The sequence below is a fragment of the Silene latifolia genome, chromosome 8 (assembly GCF_048544455.1).
Source record: "Silene latifolia isolate original U9 population chromosome 8, ASM4854445v1, whole genome shotgun sequence".
Taxonomy (NCBI): domain Eukaryota; kingdom Viridiplantae; phylum Streptophyta; class Magnoliopsida; order Caryophyllales; family Caryophyllaceae; genus Silene; species Silene latifolia.
This window is the reverse complement of record NC_133533.1, coordinates 29,689,780-29,712,630: the sequence shown is the minus strand read 5'-3', so window position 1 is coordinate 29,712,630 and position 22,851 is coordinate 29,689,780. Positions and strand designations below refer to the sequence as shown.

The window sequence follows — 22,851 nt, the reverse complement described above, 5'->3', positions numbered from 1 at the left end:
CCTTTACTTTGCATATCCTTCGCCATACCCAGCTAGAGTTGGCAGTAGGCTTGTACTCCATCCAGGTCTTCCCTTTTAAGTAGTTCTTCTTCACCCATTGCACCCAAATTGAGTTCTTATCTTCCATGATCCAATGTACCAGCCTGCCTACCATGGCTTTATTCATAAATTCCTGGTTTTTGAGCCCTAGTCCTCCTTCTTGTTTGGAGCAGCACAGTTTATCCCAAGCAACCAAAGGGACTTTCCTGTATTCAGCACTATTGTCCCACAAGAAATTCCTACACACAGCTTCTATTTTACAGATGATCCCTTTTGGGATAACAAACATTGAAGCCCAATACGAGTGAAGATTAGTGAGCACTGCCTGTACCAAAACTAGTCTCCCAGCATAGGAGAACTTCCTGGCTCCATAGTTATGGATTTTGCTGCATATCTTCTCAATCAAACATTCACAGTCAGCTTTCCTCAGTCTTGTAGTCTGGATAGGCATCCCCAGGTAATTAAAGGGTAGTTTACCCTCCACAAAACCAGAAACCCTAAGTATATCCTGTTTGATGTGCTCTGGGACTCCTTGGAAGTAGGCATTAGATTTAGCAGTACTCATCTGAAGACCAGATGCTTTGGAGAAGGTAGAGAAAGCTCTTAGCAGAAGCATCATAGAGCAGGCATCCCCTCTACTGAAAAGAAGAACATCATCAGCAAACATCAGGTTTGCTAATCTTACCTCTTTACACATGGGATGGTAGTTGAACTCATATCTGGCAGCTGCAAATTTCAGGGTCCTCGTTAAGTATTCCATACAGATAGTAAATATCAGTGGAGATAGAGGGTCTCCCTGTCTGAGTCCCCTCTTTCCTTGAAAATATCCAAACATTTCTCCATTCAGAGATAAAGAGAAACTAGCTGTAGTTATACATTGCATTAACATTCCTTTGATGCTGATAGGAAAATTAAGAGCATCAAGAAGTTGTTCAATAAAAGACCATTCCACTGTGTCATATGCTTTTTGCAAGTCTATCTTGAACATACCTCTTGGAGTAGCATTAGGACGTTCATATAGTCTAATCAGGTCTTGACAAATAAGAATATTCTCCTGAATACTCCTATTTTGCACAAAAGCCCCTTGATTTTGATCTATGATGCTAGGCAAAACTTCAGCCAGTCGAGCACAAAGCAGCTTGGAGATAACTTTGTATATGACATTGCAGCATGCTATTGGGCGAAAATGCAGCACAGAAAGGGGTCTCTCACTTTTAGGGACAAGGGTTAAGGAGGTAGCATTGATTTGCTTGAGAAGCTTCTGATGAGTAAAGAAATCTTTGACTGCAGTAATCACATCCCCTCCTATAACATCCCATGCATCTTTGTAGAATTTGCTTGTGTAGCCATCAGGTCCAGGGGATTTGATATCAGGAATGCCAAAAACAATATCCCTTATTTCCTTACCAGTGACTGGCTTGTTCAATAAGGAAAAGTGTTCAGCATTACATCTAGGGCCCTGGTCAATAATCCTCCTGTGAACCTTCTTTGTCTCCTGCTTTGTCCCCAGTAGGTAAATATAATAGTCAAGGAAAGCATTTTGCACCTGGGCAGGAGTATCACAAGAGTTACCCAACCTATCCTCAATCTGCATTACTCTATTTCCATTCCTTCTCTTTTTGAGGATACCATGAAAGTAATAGCTGTTAGTATCACCCTTCTGCTGCCACTGAACCTTTGCTTTTTGAGCCAAAAAACTGTCCCTAGCTTCAAGTAAGGACCTTAAGCTGTTAGTAGCTTCAGACTCCTCATGAATCAGGGCCAAGTTTGATGGGTCCTTCCCTATCAGATCCTGTAAATCAGCTACTCTTTTCTGCATCAAAGAGGTAGATTGCTCAATGTCACTATACCTCTCCCTATTCAATTCTTTCAGAGGAAGTTTCAGGAGCTTAAGATTTTTTGCCAGTCTGAACATAGGGGTTCCATGAATGTTTGTAGTCCAGCATCTCTTAATAATAGGCAGAAATTCTTTAGCTTGACCCCACATATTGTAGAACTTGAAGCTTCTAATATGTTGGACCTGGTTAGAGCTGTTAAGTAGACAAGGAGTGTGATCAAACAATCCCTCAGGAAGGAAATTCGCATAAAGGTCAGGAAAGTTATCACTCCAAAGTTTATTAACCATAAACCTGTCAAGCCTACTGTAAATCCTATCAACAGGCTTCTGCTTGTTATTCCAGGTGAACAAAGAGCCTGTTGCAGGAATGTCAACCACTTCACAATCAGCAGCACAATCTCTAAAAGGTTCCATTTCAGCACAAGTAGAATTACCTCCCACTCTCTCAGTAGCTGATAGGACACAGTTGAAGTCACCTGCCATCGCCCAAGGGCCATCCACTAGACTAGCAAACCTCCTAAGGTGATCCCATAAAGGGGTCCTTTCATGAATACCATTAAATGCATAAATCATGGTTAAGAAAAACACATTCCTACTCACCAAAGTTTCTACCTTCATATGGATAAATTGGGCATTGTATTCCATAAACTGAATTCTAAAAATCTTAGGGTCCCATAATATCCAGATTCTCCCATTTTTATGGTACCCATTGTTTGTTGAGATGCACCAATTGTTAAACACATTGACAGTTCTACTGAAAAACTTGCTTTTGATTTTAGTTTCTAAGAGACCAAACAGCCCTACTCCTTTAGTATGCAGGAAGGAGTTAATGAACTGTTGCTTATTTACCCTATTCATTCCTCTCACATTCCAAAAGCCTATTTCTTATGTAAAATGAAAGGTGAAGAAATAAGCAACTAAGAGGGAATATTCGATATGATTAAGCCGGTGCTTAAGAAATATATAAATTGCTCTATAAAATAATACTTGCACAAAAATGAAAAAGGATTTGTAACTTGATCATACCTGGTCCATTATGGGGGTAAATGCGGAGTATAGTCGCGGGAGCCATCCCCCCAATGATCTGTACATAAATTATCTGATTATTTGATTATTGTTTTAGGACAAAACTATTTAATTATTTTAATACAAAAAAGTGTGCTCCTCAAATTTCGATCAATTGTTATCTATTTTTGTTTCGGGTTATATCATTCAATTGTTAAAGATTGAACAAGTGGCAATTGGACATAATGTGTGTAAGTGAGCATAAGAGAGAACCCTTTATTTTATTACTCCGTATTATTTCTTTGGTCTTTGTGTTAAATTGAATAGATAACTAATGACCGGAACGAAAAGAGTAATAAAATGGGTAAATACTTTTAACCTAGAAGAAGGATTTGAGGTGTTACATAACTTACATTCATATGAGAGCAATTAACATATAATCTTTTTCCAACAATTTAAATGAATAGAAAGCCTTACATGCATTGTCCCTGATTTCCTGAATCCTTTTCTAGAGTTTCAATGAGTTCTTCGGCATCATTGCATGTGGAAAGAAAACCTGTTAATTATTACAACAATTGTAACAGTAGTAAATATTAGTAACATATTCATCAACCAAATGATATAAGGTTTAATATAGTGGTTAAAACGGAGGTATAGTGGTCAATAAGTCACAGGTTCGACTCCCTCTCCCCTTTAATGTAATGCGATTAATTTCATTCTTGTTTTTTCTTACATTATTGTTGAGATTTGAACTAAACAAGTAAAGGAGCGAGATGTTGTATGACATATAACAGTGTTAACCTATGCTTGTTCTGGTTTTCTTAACGTGTGCCCTACGTTAATGAGCTAATTTAAGAAAGATTCACAAGAATATAACACTTCATTTATGATGATAAATTCCTGTGAATCTTTATATAATTAACTTATTATCGTGTACCTTTAGGGCACACGTTAGAAAAACGATGGTTATTCATATACCATTTACTATTATATAGTTGCAATGATAACCGTGTTGTAATAAAAAGATTAAAGAGTAAAATACCATTGAAGACGACGAAAGGAAGCGATAATACAGGAGCGGTAATAAGAGAGAAAATGAGGCTAAGGAAGATGAATTTGGTGACAACAGTTTGAACAAGATAGGCCATCACTACTAAGCTATACTATTTCACTTGTTTTAATTCCTTTTTATTTGGTGAGGCTTTCCTTTATTGCTTCGTCTTATTTATAGTGAATCATCAATTTCCTTGGAAGATTTTTCGTTCAAATTTTGTACTTATTATGAAGAATTACGCGTAATTCTCATATATCGAAAAAAGAGATAAGGGGTATAATCTACTTTATAAACCAAGTAAGAAGTTATTTCACTCATTGTCAATTGGTTTTTGGGATGAAATCTTCTTAAACTTATAAAATGAATACTTTGTCCTTCTCGAAGGGCACGACCTAGGCCCATATGCGATCTATCACTTATGCTAGGCTAGGTATTTGGATAATAGCCGGGTAAGGTGGTAATTAATACACTATTTATTTATCTTTTTTTTTTCTCTGTCAAAAGGAGTACCGACACTTTAGGGGGTGTTTGGTTCACGCGTGGGTATGGGTTTGGAATCGGGAATCATACCAGGGTGGTATTGGGTTGGAACTTGATACCTCATACCTTGTGTTTGGTTCAATTTTGGGGGGTATGAGGTTAGAAATCAATCAAAGCTAAAAACTCTTCAAAATACAATATTTTTAATAATAATTTTTATACTATTAAATCATGTAGAGAAAATTTAATCAAATAAATATATAAAATAGTTTTTTTACAATTGTTTTTATCACTTTTTAATATTTGTAATTTGATACCATGGGTATCAATCTCATACCCACCCCCCTCCCTGGGTATGAGAAACCCACACCTCATGGGTTTGAGGTATGGGTATGAAACCTTCAATTTTGTCAAACAAACACATGGTATGGGTTTGGTTCATTCCAAACCCATACCTCATACCTTTATTGGGTGAACCAAACACCCCCTTAGTTACTAGAGAGGATCTAATCTCTTCTTATGTTAGAGGCAAGTCATTTCATATTTGTTTCGGATTCTCTTCACATTCTTTGAAATAAATGGATCTCCATTTTTTTATAAATGGTCCATATTAAATTTTATGCCGATCTAATAATTGTAATCATTTCATAAAAATAATATTTTAATGAATGAAAAGAAAAAATACATTAAAATATAAAGTGTATTAGAGAAGAAATGGAGAATATCTAAATTGCTTCATACTCCCTCCACTCAACTTTTATCACCTCATTTCAATATAATAACCCTCACATAAATTAGAGAAATGAGGTAATAATTGTTGAATGGAAGGAGTATTAATGAACATTGGCAAACGCAATAATCTCGACGAGTGGGAGGAAAAGACTGGTTCAACGTTGCAGCCAATATTTAAAGACATGGATAATGGAATTAGAAATTTATGTATATATCTAAGAAAAACACATAACTAGTGTAGTTGAACCAAGACAATTGTATTTATATCGTGTACAAGTTTGAAAAATGATTAAAATAAATCTTTTCATCATTTTACCCAAAAACCAATTTATATAATTGAAGTCGAGAAAGTTACATGAAAATTAATATTTTAATATTGAATAAGAAAAGTGAGAAAAACTCAAAAATAAAAAATGAGAATAGAATTTTGAAATGAAAGAGTAAATAAATTGTCTTGCATGGATGATGAGTAGAGCTTGTAAAAGTTGACTCGATTTGAAGAACCGACTTGACTTATCTGAAAATCGACTAGTTAGAATCCGAAATATGCTAAACCGAAACCAACCCGAAGGTTAACCGATAAACCGTACAAATCCGAAATGATATGACCCGCAACGACTTGTGACATAACGCGTAACCCGATTCACCACAAACCGCACCTGATTTGAACCAAAATGAACCGACCTGTAGTTCAATCCTGAACCCGCTTTAACCCGACCCAAATGCAACATGGCCCATTGCCAGATAATTTTTAAAAAATAAAACAATGTAAAGCCCGCTTGTAATTTTTTGTTAATAAATTTGATAAAAATATTAATTAGTCATTTATTTTGTAAGACATAATGTAATCTCAATATAAAAATTTGAGAAATGTCGGTGGTAGTAAATTAAGACACTATTCTTGGTGCACGATCGAAGCGATTGCATGCAGATCAAGGTAGTGACATACAGTGGCGTACATTTGATAACATGCATGGAACCTTGAGTAACATTTTAAAAGATTATACGACAGTTTTACAATGTACTAAAGATGTTAAAACGCGATTCCGGTTCATCAAATCGCGATTCTGGTACATGCGGTATCGAGTATCGAAGATTGTTAATAAGTCTCTTGAAAGATTGTGTACATGTGAAGCATACGAGTCAAAAATAGTTTCAAATATAACGTTTACTATTGAAAGAGTTTTTATATGAACCTTTTAGTTTATAGTTAAAAATTTCAAGGTGAGATTACACAATTGTTGTATATTATTAATATGTGATGAAGAACAAATACTTTTGTCGACTATTGTTTGTTTTGTTAAACAACCATATTCCGAGCACATTAAAACTGTAGTTTGAAAATAAAAAATTTAAAGTTTGAGTAATAAAATAATGATTTCACTTTTGGTTATCCGAACAAGGGGTATTTTGAGTTTTGGTGGACTGAAATTTGAACTCTCAAAGTTAGTGCCAAGGTAGAGATCGAATTACATCTTGAACATTTGCGCCAAATCGAAACGGAATATTCGTCTTGGCGCCAAGTCTAACTTTCAGATGTTTCAAATATTTGACTTTGGCGGTAAATTTGATGTAATACTACGGATTTCCTAAGCCCGTACTGAGCCGAATATGGCCTACTCGGCCGAGTAAGGGATGTCGTGTATTCTGAGTGGCTCACTGCCCAGGAATACTCAGCCGGTAATGTGGAATACTCGACCGAGTAGAGCGTATTCGGTCGAGTATACTCAGTACTCGACCGAGTGTCCGGTCTGACGAGTGTTTTCCGCGGTTTGATTTGGAGATGATTAGAATTATATAAAACGCGTTAATCAGTTTCTAATTATATTTTTACAAAAGGTAAACACTCAACGACGCTCTAATCCTCTCCAAATCTCTCCCTAGTGTGTGTGATCGTTAGCAAGGGCTTTCATCTTTTGTTCCATCGTCGGTAATTTCTTGTTTTTCCCTAATAAATTCTTTGGTTAACCTTTAGAGTTTGGCTTGGATTGTGAATTGGGGAAAATGGGGGGTTTTTGCATATGGTGATTGTTGTTTATGTGATTGTGTTAGATGGAGACTTCATAGAGGAGCCGTTCTAGATTACCTTGTTGTATCTCTTGCAGTTGTGCTAAGGTAGGGTTTCCCTACTCAGTTCCTGTTTAATTGATTTGAGATTATATTGTATTGTGTACGATTGATTGTCTGCTGATCTTTATGGGAGTGTTGGTGTTGGTGTTGGTGTTGGTGTGGTCTTGGTATTGTGACGATTGTGGTGGAGTCACTTGCGAGCTGGTTGGTTTTTGTACTTGTCTTACTTTGATTATTCAGTAACTTGCCCCGTTGTTGTTTTGTAAAATCTGTGGTGATCCATTCGGGGATGGTGATCAGATTGTGACAAGTGATGCAGTTCTTTAGCTACGAGACAGTTATGGGGAGTCATTACTCGAATCTAGCTTCCGCCGTTAGGAGACTTAGTTTTCATTCTTTGTAGTTGTTAGACATTTCACCATTGTACTTTGGTTTGGTTTTTGGAAACATGTAATCGTTAAACTCAGTTGCACTTTAATAAATGTGTTTTGGATTGTTTACTTTGATATACAACCTCGGGCAACCGAGATGGTAACAGCCTTTCATGCTAAGATTGTCCTTGGTAAGGTACCTTGGTATGAGGGGTGTTACATTTGAAACTTGAATTTAATGTCAATTTTTATTTATTAACGTTTTAACGTTTTAATAAACCATCCAGCCAGCTAGCATAAGATTTACACAATTTTGCATATAGTTAATCAAGGTGATAATAGTAAAATGCAAAATAAAACAAAACAATATGTCACCGGTATTCACTCGACGTTTCAACCGGAATGTGATAATGAAACATCTCAAGGAAATCGATTCACAATTATTTATAGTGAAATTGTTTAATAAAGTTGCATTAACGATTGTTGGCGATCATGGCTGAAGACTTGCTTGCTTGTATTAGCAAATAATAGCTCCTGCCATGATCGAGATTTGTATAAACTTTGTATGTGGAAGATACAAGCAGAAGACAAACATTAACATAGAGACAGAACTATTTTACGCGTCTTTACTTGAATGTCCATTGGGCTCGAAGAGTGGTTAGTGCACATGCTCCCCCATACCGTGTGCTGAAATTCCACTTCGTGAGTTATTGGAGGCTATCAAGATTTGAACTCATGACCTTTAATCACATTGGCTCTGATATCATGATAGATGAACCATCTCAACCAAAACCTTAAAGTGATAGTTGATGCTAACTATTATTCTTATTCCTATTACAATTAGCCAAAATCTACATTGATTTAAAAATTTGTTATTATTCGATTATTTTAATAGGGTGGTAAGTGTACCACCCGGTGACGCCTTAACATTGTCCAATATTTTATCAAAATGTATCGTCTGTTGACTGTTGTCGTGTAACAAGCGGAAAATGAAAGAAACGTAAGAAAAGGGTAGGGCAAGGTGCCATGGTAATTCTATGTGTTGTGGGGAAGCGTGGATATCCTTCTGTTGGGCCTCTGCTGCATCTGTGTCCACTCCTCATAATAGTACGATATTGTCCGCTTTGGGCCAAGACCTCACGGATTTACTCTTGGGCTCCTTCCCAAAAGGCCTCATACTATTATATTATCTAGACACTTATAAAGATGATCTTCCATCTTTATTCTACCAATGTGGGACATGGGTTTGCACCCTAACAAATCCTCCCCTCAAACCAAGGACCATCATCTTGACTCGTACCTTGACCTCCATGGAGAACTTCAACTTCCCACACACTACAGCTCCAACTTTCTTCTAGACACCCCTTAGAATCACCAAGACTTAACCTCCCCTTAACAGACACACCATGTGTCTCCCTAGGCTCTACTGTCCCTTCATGGGACTCTGTGCTACACTTGCATACCAAACTCCTCTGCATCCAATATAACCTGGATTGGGTCCTCCCGTCTAACGGTAGCTACCGTGAGACCAATTTTGCCTCCACTAAGCCTCAGCCTACCCCACCGGGTCGCTGACGATCTTCTCTTGGGTGGCCTGCCGTCTCATAACTGTGAGACTAATGTCGGAGTCCCGCGCCTTATAGTGTACGCCACCTTCAAGTCTTGTCTCTATGCTTTACCAAAGTACCTCCAATGGACTTGAGCTTTGCAAATAGTCTGCCAGATCGAGCCCATGCGTCCATGACTCGCGAATGCTATCTGTCCGCTCTCCAAGCTCCACCATTTGTACGTCACGGGGCCTAGGCCCAAGCTTTTAACCTTGGGCTCTGATACCACTTGTTATGCGGAAGCGTGAATATCCTTCTGTTGGGCCTCTGCTGCATCTGTGTCCACTCCTCATAATACTACGATATTGTCCGCTTTGGGCCAAGCCCTCACGGATTTACTCTTGGGTTCCTTCCCAAAAGGCCTCATACTATTATATTATCTAGACACTTATAAAGATGATCTTCCATCTTTATTCTACCGATGTGGGACATGGGTTTGCACCCTAATGCTATGATTGTTGAACGATGTTGGATGGTGGCTCCGGCAAAAAGTCATGGAGCGAGGAGATACAAAGAAGAATGAGAGATGCTGCCAAAATGGCAATAATCTGCCTCACACCGCCCATGGGTATGAGATGGAGTGAGATGGAAAGGATGAACATTGGAGTCGAAAAGTGGTAGAACATGAAAATGGGTCTGGAGTCTTTTACCCGGATAAAGATGGATCATTTGACAAACACAAAGAAGGTTCCATCTTAAAATTAATAGACAATAAGGAGAAGTAGCCTCCTCAACACAAGGGAGATTCGCCTAACCTAAACGGATGATAGATGAACTACTTGACAAATATAAAGGAGGTTTTATCTTAACAACAGAAAAAATATTAAAGTCTAAATTGAGTTTAAAAAATAGTATCCGTAAAATTTTAAACCCATTTCGAATAGGGAGATAAAGATGTATTGGCTACCATATACACTCGAATTGAGATAAGAGATCAAGGGAACACCTTATTTTTATACATAAATGCTTAAGAACTGAATTTATTAACAAATTATGACTCCAAATAAGTGAACTCACTTAAAATTGGATAGCAAAACCGCACGCAACTTCAAGGAAATAATCACTTTGCCCTTGACGGCTAGAAAATACGGTCACTTCTACAATCTGGCGTCAGACACCGACACCTGTACGACACACGAAAACACGTATCTGATACTTAATGTCTAACTTTTTATTAATAATTATAAAGTTTGGACATTTATACACTTCAACTCAACATAATATAGATACCATATAATGTGTTTACAGATCTTTCACAATAGAATCATGGTTATCGTTTGCATACACGACAACTTTTCTGTATATTTTGGAATATGAATTCTTATTAAATCTAATCGTTAAGCTTAAATTAATTAATTAATTTATATATATTTCGTAATATATAATTTGAATTTTTATTTTTATTTAAATTTTAATATGAATTACCTTTACATAAATAACACTGTGCTTTTATTATTATATAATATGTATTTTATTAAATAAAAAAACGGGTTTTGTGTCTTACATTTCAATTGAATGCCATATCACGTGTTTCTTTTGTATCTATGTGGTGTATGTCCATGTCATATCTATTTCCGGATCCGCATCTCCAATATCAGTTAGTCTTGTTGAAGACGGGTCGGAGCAAGTGACGGGTAATGTCACTCACAAAATGGATAGGGGGACAAGGTGGGGGCACCCTCATGTGCTTCCCTCTCTCCTCTATTTGGGTCATTTATGAGAGGAAATGGTATCCGTCACTCCAAAGTGACAGATACGTGTCGTCTTCAATGAGATTTTGTGCGCCAACATAGAGACAAACATTCAATATTGAAAAATAAAATTAAATAAGCCTCTGTCAATTCACGTAACTGTCATTTGGAATCTACTATTCACACGTTTGAAAAAAGTGAGGTGAGCAGTGATTTAGCTGTTCCATCATTTGGAATTTACTGTCCTTCGACAAAGCACATATTTGAGATTGCTATTTTCCATGTAATAACAAACAATTAATGTACGGGGCTTGCCCCTCTTTCGCACCAAAAAAAAAAAAAATTGGAATTTACTATTCACACGTTTATCTTTTCTTCATATGGAGTACTAATTGCTAATCAAATCTCTGAATTTGTTATACTTAGAGTTGACAATGGGCCGTGCTGGGCCGGTCTGCGTGTTGGCCCATCATGCTTTCCTCCAAAATTGACTCTACTTAGGCACATATATTGGGCTGACCGTGTCGTGCCGTGCCTGGCCCCACTCACCCTAACCCGCGCCGGCGGCCCGCTCCTGGCACGCCCAGTTTCGTGCTCAGGTCGTGCCTGGTCCATGGGCTGTTCGTGCCTGACACGTGGGCCGGCTCATGTGCCTTAAGTTTATTTTTTTCAAAAAAATGTTTTATAATTGCTATATTTTTAGTACTTCTTGTTTAAAATGATGAATTGCTATATAATGGTTTTCTAATTGCTATATTTTTGGTACCTTTCGTTTTATAATTGCTACAATTTTTAGTACTTTTGTGCCAATTCCCAGGCCGTGCCGTGCCAGGCCCGCCGTGCCGGACCCACTCGTGCCGGACCCACTCGTGCCTGGGCACGTGAATTTCCAAAAAAACGCAGCCGCAGTCCGCCTCCAACCCGCTCGTCTCGTGCCCGTGTCGTTAGTACTATTCATCCGTACCTTTTCGTGTCGTGCCGCCCGCCTTAGCCCGGCCCGAATTGCTATCTCTAGTTACAGAGAATACTTGTACTACTCTAAAAATTAGAGTGTACTATTTTGTCAATTTCTTAATTTTTCATTGGGGTTTTGTCAAATACAACCACTCGAACCACCATTTGCAACCAACAACAACTACAAACAACACAACTACAACCTATCTCGCACTTCCCTCTACCTACATACCAAATTACAGACTAAATAAAAGATCATAACCCCATTAAAAGACCCACAAGAAACCTCCGACCACCCGATGTAAACCTAGATTTATAGCAACCCTCTCTGACCAGCCTTACTTTACATACCAATATACCTAGACCTGGCCAAACGGGTCAACGGGTCGGGTTCGGGTCGGGCCAATTTGGGTCAGGTATGTTCGGGTCTCTCATTGATTTCGGGTCGAGACGGGTCATTTTGGGTTTCGGGCTTGTTGGTCGGGGTCTCTTCCGGGTCAAGCGGGTCGGGTTATTTTCGGGTCAATGAATAATAGAGAAATAGCCATTTCAAGTCTTTTCGGTTCAATTAGAGTTATTTTTTGTCGGGTCATTTTCGGGTTTGGTGATTTCAGATCGGGTCATTTTCGGGTCGGGCCAGTTACGGTTCAAGAAAGCTCGGGTCATGTTCGGGTCGGGTCGGGTCAATTCACGTTTTCGGGTCACATTCGGGTGATAAAGTTCGGGTCACTTCGGGTCTCGGGTCAGCCTTTTCGGGTCGGGTCAATCGGGCCGAGTTGCTTTTGTCAGGTCAAAATGTACCCTATATAAGGCCACCTATCACCACCATGTTGATTATCCCTGAAAAGTTTGTACTCCTACCTTTCCAACGAGTCTAAGAACACCTCAAACCGATCTCGTTTGCTAGCTATGTCAAACATCGACTGAAAGTTACCCAATTGCAAGTGATGAAACTCCGGCCAAATTGTTGTGTCTGACAAAAACAAATTATTAAAGGTTGTGTTTTACAAACTTTTTTTTTTAAAGGTGGTATTTAGAAAAAAAAGTTCTTTTTTTCAAGGTTGTGTTTGACAAAAAATCATTTTTCTTTAATACTCTCCTTATTAGTTATTACTCTCAATTTGAAACAGTGATGGAGATTCGGAATTTCGATATTTTTAGTCAAAATTTTTCAACTATTGTCGAAATTTCCCTTAAACTATTACCTGCTCGCTCATGTTGGGTTTAATTCCTGACTCCGCCACTGATTTGAACAATATTGGCATTTTTATGTTTTTTTGGTTCCTAATCATCAAATTTTGTTTTAAATTTAATATTATTGTTATTAAGTATCGATTTTGTCATTAATTATCCTTTAATAATATATGTAAAAATAAAAATACAAAATAAAAGAAAGGGTAAAGCAGGAATTTTTATAGAAAAGTAGGGGCGTAATGAGTAAAATTAGGGGCGTAGACTTGTCAAACGGGAGCGGATTACAGGTTCAGGTAAAATATGGGTGTGTTTATTTCAGTTTTGTAAAATACGGGTTTCTACGGATCGGGTTTCAGGCCAGGTTAGGATCAGAAACAGGTTAAGTTAATGTCGTTCTACATATGTTTATTTTTTTTTAAATTTTAATTATAAAAATATAGTTAATGTAATTTTTATAACTTTTTAGTTTGATACAAATTTGATATTAGTAAGAATAAACAACTTTTTGTCTAATATATTCAATATCGCATCTTTATATAGTTTATTGGATTTAGCATTGTTTCACTTGCCTGGAAAATAGTGAATATATTTGTATAGTAATCATTTGATAAATTGATCATGTAATAAAACTATATTTTAAGACAAATATAAGGATGTTTTAGTGTTATTTATTTGAAAGTTTTGATTATTTCAATCATTTTATATTGATTTCATTTGTTTTTAAACCAAATTTTCAATAAGTTTAACCATTTACGAGTGGGTTTGGGTAAGGTCAGGTCTTAGCTCTTAGCCCAAAATGTGCGGGTTATTATCGGGTCGGGTCGTTTTCGGATTCCTGTTATTTTTGGGCGGCTTCAGCTTATTTTCCGGCGGGTTTCAGACGTTTTTTCAAGTCGGGTTATCTTTTGACATGTTGAGTCGTGATACAGCAACTCCCGTAAAAAGGAGTACTAAAATAAAATAATGGGAAGTTGTAATTTTATTTTCAATAATGTTATACGTATGTATTGTTTATATGTGAACATCTTATCTTTACTGCTGAAAAAAAAAAATCCCCTCATGTAAGTTTTGTTTCATTCATCAATCTTGAAAAAAATTATATGTAGAAGAATGATTCCATCATCTCTATATCCACATTTTGCCGATTTAGAACTTGTATTTGAAATTTGGAACCCTCAAACCGTGTTTAATCACACCCTATTAGTCTCCTTGTGGGCTTTGGCTCCGCCACGGTCCATAAGACACACGCCTTTCACTAGATTAAGAGCTCTTTGGTTATTCTCTAACAACTATATTAGTACATGACTACTGAGTATTGACTATAGACAAAGGGTAAATGATCATCATTTACATAAGCACAGCCGTAGATAAAAAGGGAGAAGAATTTACCTTCCATGACAACAGTCAATTTGAATCAATGGTAACCGACTGTAAATGAATAAGAAGCTGCATTTGCCATCATCTTCTTCTTCTTTTATCGCTAATAGCGACAAACTAACTACCCGAGTTTGTACCTCGGACATTGTAGAGTACCGGATAGCAAGGTATTACTAATGAGATTACTGCTTTGCGCCTAAAGTTTGGACTAAGTTCACGTTCGTACAGATTTCATTAATTTTTTTTGGTGTCCTGAGATTGGACCGATTGCAAGGTCATACGTGGTAAAAGTACCGCAATACATCATAGGCTAGTGGTGCTTGATTTTCGGGGTAGGATAGACTTGAGGAAAAATCGGTGAGGCACGAATCAAGTGGTGGAAGCTACAGGGGAAACCAACAAGCGTTTTTGGATAAGGTCGGAAGTAGCGATATTTGGTCGCATTGTAAGGAGAAAGTTATTGATGCAATATGTGATAAATTGGAGCATGTCGTAAAGGATTTGACAGATCATGTTTTGAGATCTCTAGTTTATAAGAAAACTAGTGCAATGCTCGTGCGTTGCACGGATTCTAAAATAGTTGTCGAAATGTAAAATGCGTAATGATGTTTTAGCCTTTATTGTGTAAAGAGAATGTAGATCAATTTTAATGTTAACATATTTAATTAACAATACTTATTACTTAGATAGTAGATATTGCCACACTAATCAACACTTATTGGATTACACATTTTTTTTCCCTTTAGATAGTAGTTTTGAGAAGTTTAATTGGTAAAACATAACAAAAAAATGACAATCCATTTGTATTTTACTTTGTTTAACATCTCATGTGTTACATACAACATGTACACGTATTCTCTATTTTGATCTTTGAATCTAAAGTATGATAAACGACTAATATAGATACAGTCATGCAGTACACCCTTAAACCTCTTAGATCCTTTCTTTTTGGACCTCTCCTCCCCACCTCAACCATGTGTTTCATATCTTTATTATTGTCAATGTTTATTGAAACGTTTCTGACAATGAGTTTAATGTGCTCTTTTTTCATCATCAAAATATTTTTGTTACTCAATTTCTTTTTAACCCTGTTGCTTGGGACTGTTATATCAACTCTTGATACTCCTTTAAAAGTTTCTCCTTAAGTTTCTTTTTAAACTTCTCTTATTCTAAAGAATGTTCTTACCCTCACCTTACCCTTCTTTTCATGACAAACCTTAAAGGATTATATTCTACATGTACCAAGCATCGTAATTTTCTTCTCTTGTAGCTTGGTTGGCGGGGGTATACTCCACATAATGTTACTCTCTCCTCTTGAGGTTTGCCTATTTCACCTTCTTGTAACATGTATCACCATCATTCTAAGAGCATTATCCACATTGTGTGGGCCTGTCCCTCGTTTTGTCAGCTCCCGCTTTGAGGAGTCATAATTATATACATATTTATGTCTTCCCTTAATTACTTTTGATACGATTTTCGTGCTAATTTATATTAATTACATGCCTTTTATGTTAGAACGTTGATACTTCCGACATTTGATGTTTAATGCAGGAATGATACATTTGAGAAGCAAAGGAATGAAATGGGCATCGCGGAGTGGGCATGAAGGAATACATGAAGCATGGCACGAGAATCTAGAAGAATAAAGGAAGAGCTTCTTATTACTAGTGCCTACTTTGAAAAGCCATATCTCGAGTTCTAAAACTGATATTCAAGTGATTTCAACTGGAGGTGAAAACTTATCTTCTTAGCTTTCCAACGCCATAAAAATCGCTTGTTTCCAACAAGTAACGAAGAAATGGCAACCGTTTGAAGTTCAGTGCGCGAAGCAGGAACTTGATTCCTAGATCAACTGCAGCCAGGCTCGAACGAGGAACCAACCTAATAAATTAAATTAATTAACATATTCAATGTCGAGAGTTGAGGTTCCTGAACTTTGGTGCCTCGATCGACTAGAGCTGGGCTCGATCGAGGAACTTGGTGACTCGATCGAGTACATTAGGGCTCGATCGAGGAACCACTTGGTTCTAGAATATTCCACAATTTTCCTTAAGTTGGTTATGTTTTGCTATAAATACCAAAACTCGTACCCTAGTTTATGGACGCTTTTATTTCCTTAGTTTAGTATAGCTACCTTAGAAAACTCTCTCAAATACTTAGTTTAGTTTAATTATTGTTCTTATTTCCGGATCTAGCTATTTACGGTATTGTTCTTAATCTTTCCTTGTTAATTATTAATTCAGTTCATGCTATTATTTCTTTGTTCTTATTTATTGTCTTTGATTATGACTTCATTAATTATTGTTGTTATTGTTATCATCATGAGTAGCTAAGTTTATCATCTAGGGTGAAAGGGGATCTAGGTCGTTAGAAAAGGGGTTATTATGAATTAATTGTTAAATTGGTTTCTATTGTTGTTCAATTATTGTTCTACTTCTAATTAGTTGATTACTGATCATAATTGATTAATTAGTATCGCATAAACTAGGATTTTTACCGACCGGGTTAAGACTAGTATAAGCCACGATAATTGAATAGAGGTAATTTAATGATAGCAGTCGCATGTTAAAGTAAATCTAAAAGGAATATTGAATCTACTGATCATATGACTTTCAACAATATAAATTGCTCAATCAATGAATTAAATCCTACCCTTTGATGACTACCTAGTGAACTCGAATCCCTAAACTCTTTAATATTATTGTTTGTCATCTTTACTTAAATTGCTATTAGTTGTTAGAAAACAAACTCAATCAAACCCCATAAAATTGTTATCTTTAAAACAGATTTAAATATAAACAAACTAGATAATCACCGTCTCCCTGTGGATTCGACCCTGGCTTACCACTAGCTATATTGTTACTGTAGTATAGGAATTATTTGGATTAAGGCCTGATACGTGCATTTTATATAGTCTTTTTAGGCCTCTTTATGCATGTATTTCTATGCGATTCTCGTGGTTCTATGCTACGAAATGCCCCGAATATTCTACTTTGGTTTATTTTGCTTTATTTGCAGGAATGGACCCGAAAGTAGCGGAATCAAGTCTTGTATCGTCCGTTTTGCTTGCATTTAGGAGGTGAGTTGATTTGGAGCGGAAATGCTACTGTCGTGGGACGCGTAAAGTCATTTCGGAAGCTAAATCGGCAAGTCATAGCTGGAACTAACGATGCAATGAGCTGGCTGAGTCAAAGTGAAGTGAAACTCTAAGGACTCGGATTTTTACTGAAAAGGACTCGATTTGGACAGTAAAAGGGATTGTTTAATCGTGATAAAAACGAATAAAAACTCAACAGAAACTGTGAAGACTGCAATCGAACAGTCGACAGGACTGTTTAAAAATCACGGTTCCGGAACTCTACAATCGAATAGAGTAAAGGATGCGATGGGGATATGAATTAACCCAAGCACACAACAACTAGGTTAAGACTAAAGGATAATTTTCAAGTACACAGCAAAGAAAAATACCCAAGGACTATCTTCAAGCACACAGCAAAGAAGAATACCCGACTCTAAGCACTAAGCAAAAGAGGTTTAGTAGAAATCAATGTTTCTAACTTGTGTTTTTTTCATTCATCCAAAATCTGATTTTTACAACAAGGAATGCCTTGCTTTTATAGGCTAAGCAAAACAATCCTATCCATCCATCTAACCTAGTAATCTAACGGCTCTAAAGCACCTAGGAAAACCGGTACAAAAGTGGCCCTAAAGCCTTACACAAGTTCTTACACAAGCTAAAAATCAAAAGCTAAAAACAAGGAAAATAAACTAGTAAGACAAGGATGATGTAAACATAGAGGAAAACCCTTTTGGAGGCTTCAAGGGTCAGGCCACCAAGGTGTATAAGGGTTAGAACATGTAAGAAAAGCTCAAGGGATTGTCTTGGACAAATTGGGAAGCTTGAAAGCGACCTTTGTCCTTGATGTTGCAAACCGTGCAAAAAGGGGCCACCGGTTTTGTTCCTTGCCTTCCTTGATTATTTGGACTCCTTGGAAGCTTCAAATAGTCCTCATACCAGCTGAAATAGAGCCTTGGAGTAGCCATCATAGAGTCAAACAAAAGCCCTTACACAAGCCTTACACACATGTAAGAGTGAAAGCGACATGTGGACCTTCCTCGAAAGCGACATTTGATCTTCATTTGAAAATGATAAAACAACCCTCTTGGACTCTCTTGGACGACCAACCAACTCTTATTTAGCCTAGGATTGTCTTGATTTATTTAACTAGAAAGAATAGGACCATTTGGAAGCGAACTAAGGTCGATTGTTGAAAACCGATAAACCCGTTACCCGGTTTTGTCTCGTGACTTTATCTTAGTTCGGATCCTTATTTAAATAAAAGTCCCTAGCCAAAAAGTCTCCAAATTCATTAAAGAAATGAGACATGACAAAAATTACCGTGCCTTTTTAGACGGATTTTGGAGTTTGGACCTCGTTTTGCGTGAAGGATCAAAATCGGGTGGAAGCATGGTTTAGGCGTGGCTCTTTTTGCTTCAAACTCTCCCTCTTAAAAAGGACTGTCCTCAAGTCCTCGACATCACCACCCTTGACCTTCTCATAGTATTGACTTAAGTTCCCAACATCAAAGGTGACACGGATGCCCAAAAGAATCAACCCAATTGAACTATGACTCGGGTTTTTGGACAAGAACTGCAAACTGGACAGTGCAACAGACTGTTTGTTTGTGAAACAAGGACTGAGATTTTGGACGGACAGGGGAGAATTAAACGGATGAGGGGACTGTTCAATTCTTGCAGAGAACCCTAAAAGAAAAACAATTTCGGTGAGCTTGAAAGGACCTCTTCCACTTGCCATGGACCATTCTTCTCCTTGCTTGAACACCCTTCCTTTGCTGAAAAGTATCCACACGGGATCTCCGGGATCAAATACTTTGGTTTGCATAGGACTCTTGGACCTTTCCTCCCAAGTCCCATTGTCCTCCTTGGTTTGAACATGGATTGAGAACCTTTCCTTGACTTGCTCTTTACCAACATGACATCCTTTGCTAGAGCAAACAATTAGCATGATTTCTTGCATTAGGAAAGCCATCTTGTAAATGCTACTAGTTTCACTTTCAATCCCAAACGAACTTGTGAAATTTGGAATAGAGAAAGTAGGATAATCACATTGCAAACCATTGAAAGTTTCCTCGGTTTGATCATTGGTGAACGACTTCCCTTCAACTCGTCCCTTGGAATCATTCCACTTGAGCTTGCTTTGTTTAAGTGGGCATTCTTCTACCTTGCCATCGGATTTGTATATATCACGGCTGCCCAAACGAGGTTTAGGGACCTCGGTCATCAACTCCATGGTGGTACTTGGTGGAACATCTTCATAGAGTTTGGTCAATCCTTGAACTTTGGTAGGAAATGGTTCCTCTTGCTCTTTGGACATATCTTTGGTAGGGAAAACATGGACATTCTCCATACCACTCACCTCTTGATTTAGCACCTCAATGTGATTAGTAGATGCTTTCCAAGTAACCAAGCCAAGACCCATGCCCGTTTCCGCCAAATCATCACCCATTTCCTCATGACCCATTTCTTCCACATCCTTATTAAACACAAGGATCTCATCATCACCCCAATGCACTAACTCAAATGTGTTAAGGCCTTTCTTTGTTGGACATTCTTTAGCAAAGTGACCAAAGCCTTGACATTGACAACATTTTTTGAGGGTAGTGACCTTTTTTTGTGAGGTTTCGGTTTCCTTACCTTTGTCAAAAGTTGTGGTTTTGTTTTGAGGGTTTGGTTTGAAAACCTTGGTCACGGTTTGAACACTGTGGGGGACTGTTTTGGAGGGCAATTTTGTGGTGATAGGCTCATTCATTTCGGTTTTGGGTCGGGGTTTATGAAGGACTATTTTGGACGACCATTTTGTGGTGGTAGACATGTTTCGGGTGTAGTTTCTAGGCACAAACTTTCTCATAAGCTTCTCCTTCAACTTAGACCAAGACTTAATAGGTTCCTTACCATCTCTTCTCCTTTGAAATTTTAAGTTCTCATAACAAAGAAAAGCATGGCCTTTGAGCTTCAAGATTGCAACTTTGAAAGATTTTCTATCCGAATAATCTTTAAACTCAAAGATTTTTTCCATGGTCTCAAACCAATCTAACCAATCATTGGGGTTTAAGCTACCATAAAAATCAGGAATTATTACCTTCAAATCCTTGGTGTGCTCTTGTTGGAAAGCTTTGGCCATAGAATCCTCCGAATCCGAGTTGGGCTCACCTTTATTGACACCTTAAACAACCTCGTGTTCTCTTCTTCTCCCTATGAACCCACGACATCTACCTCTGCCCGGTGGTGGTTGTGGTGGTGGCCTTACTCCTCCTCTTGGTAGTGTAGGGACATTTGCCATCATTGTGGTCATGGATTGCAAGATCAAATCGACATTTGTTGTTAGCCGATTGAACTTTTGTTCAAGACCACTCAATCTCTCTTCACTCATTTCACTCATGGATATTTTTGTGTTTTTGAATGTGGTTGAGGTTTATATTGAACTCACAAGAAAGATTACCAACCCAAGACTAACACAACAATGGAATTGTGTTAAACCTAAAGCTCTGATACCAATTTGAAGTGAAACTCTAAGGACTCGGATTTTTACTGAAAAGGACTCGATTTGGACAGTAAAAGGGACTGTTTAATCGTGATAAAAACGAATAAAAACTCAATGAAATAAACTGAAGATCGAAATCGAACAATCGACGAATCGTTTAAACATCACGGTTCCAGAACTCTACAATCGAATAGAGTAAAGGATGCGATGGGGATATGAATTAACCCAAGCACACAGCCACTAGGTTAAGACTAAAGGATAATTTTCAAGCACACAGCAAAGAAAAATACCCAAGGACTATCTTCAAGCACACAGCAAAGAAGAATACCCGACTCTAAGCACTAAGCAAAAGAGGTTTAGTAGAAATCAATGTTTCTAACTTGTGTTTTTTTCATTCATCCAAAATCTGATTTTTACAACAAGGAATGCCTTGCTTTTATAGTCTAAGCAAAACAATCCTATCCATCCATCTAACCTAGTAATCTAACGGCTCTAAAGCACCTAGGAAAACCGGTACAAAAGTGGCCCTAAAGCCTTACACAAGTTCTTACACAAGCTAAAAATCAAAAGCTAAAAACAAGGAAAATAAACTAGTAAGACAAGGATGATGTAAACATAGAGGAAAACCCTTTTGGAGGCTTCAAGGGTCCGGCCACCAAGGTGTATAAGGGTTAGAACATGTAAGAAAAGCTCAAGGGATTGTCTTGGACAAATTGGGAAGCTTGAAAGCGACCTTTGTCCTTGATGTTGTAAACCGTGCAAAAAGGGGCCACCGGTTTTGTTCCTTGCCTTCCTTGATTATTTGGACTCCTTGGAAGCTTCAAATAGTCCTCATACCAAATTAAAATAGAGCCTTGGAGTAGCCATCATAGAGTCAAACAAAAGCCCTTACACAAGCCTTACACACATGTAAGAGTGAAAGCGACATGTGGACCTTCCTCGAAAGCGACATTTGATCTTCATTTGAAAATGATAAAACAGCCCTCTTGGACTCTCTTGGACGACCAACCAACTCTTATTTAGCCTAGTATTATCTTGATTTATTTAACTAGAAAGAATAGGACCATTTGGAAGCGAACTAAGGTCGATTGTTGAAAACCGATAAACCCGTTACCCGGTTTTGTCTTGTGACTTTATCTTAGTTCGGATCCTTATTTAAATAAAAGTCCCTCGCCAAAAAGTCTCCAAATTCATTAAAGAAATGAGACATGACAAAAATTACCGTGCCTTTTTAGACGGATTTTGGAGTTTGGACCTCGTTTTGCGTGAAGGATCAAAATCGGGTGGAAGCATGGTTTAGGCGTGGCTCTTTTTGCTTCACAAAGTCACTCGATCGAAGGCTTTTATTGCTCGATCGAGTACTTTAGAGGATAAAAAGACTCGATCGAATGCTTTTTGTGTTCGATCGAGGTATGATTTTTAGGAGTTCCTCGATCGAGTGGTCTGTTTACTCGATCGAGAGGTTTTGCCATGAATGTGTTCGATCGAGCAGTTCTAAACTGTTCGATGGTGTAACTCGCTAATGGGCTCGGGCGTTTTAGTTAAGTTTCGTATTCTAGGTTTAATAATTGTCTTTCCTATAAATAGGAAAGACGAGAGGGAGATTTAGAGGATGGCTTCATACATTACTTTTCATTCCCTTACTGTTGAGCACTGCTTTTTTCTCTATTTTCCGGATCTGTAACACCCCTCATTATCGGCTAATTAAAAACTTATATTTATATACAATACTCAGCCAAACTAGAGAGGTATTATAATCAATATACAAAGTCTCTTATTACAAATCATTTTAAAAATGAAAGAATACAAAATGGAACCAAAACTTTATAAATTATTTAATAAAAATCTTCTCTTGAAATAAAAACTTGTTGAACTACA

The 22,851-nt window shown here is 37.5% G+C and overlaps 1 protein-coding gene across 1 annotated transcript in view; it reads right to left on the bottom strand.

Annotated features, from left to right (window-relative positions):
- LOC141594260 (uncharacterized) overlaps positions 1–4,075 on the bottom strand; it is a 56,387-nt gene extending 52,312 nt beyond the window's left edge. Inside the window, exons 1-3 of the mRNA XM_074414389.1 lie at positions 3,924–4,075; positions 3,359–3,437; positions 2,903–2,960 (exon numbers count right to left, since the gene is read on the bottom strand). Coding sequence (XP_074270490.1) covers positions 2,903–2,960; positions 3,359–3,437; positions 3,924–4,029 — 243 coding nt within the window. The 5' untranslated portion in view covers positions 4,030–4,075. The remainder of the gene's footprint in view (positions 1–2,902; positions 2,961–3,358; positions 3,438–3,923) is intronic.
- Between the last annotated feature and the right edge of the window lie 18,776 nt (positions 4,076–22,851).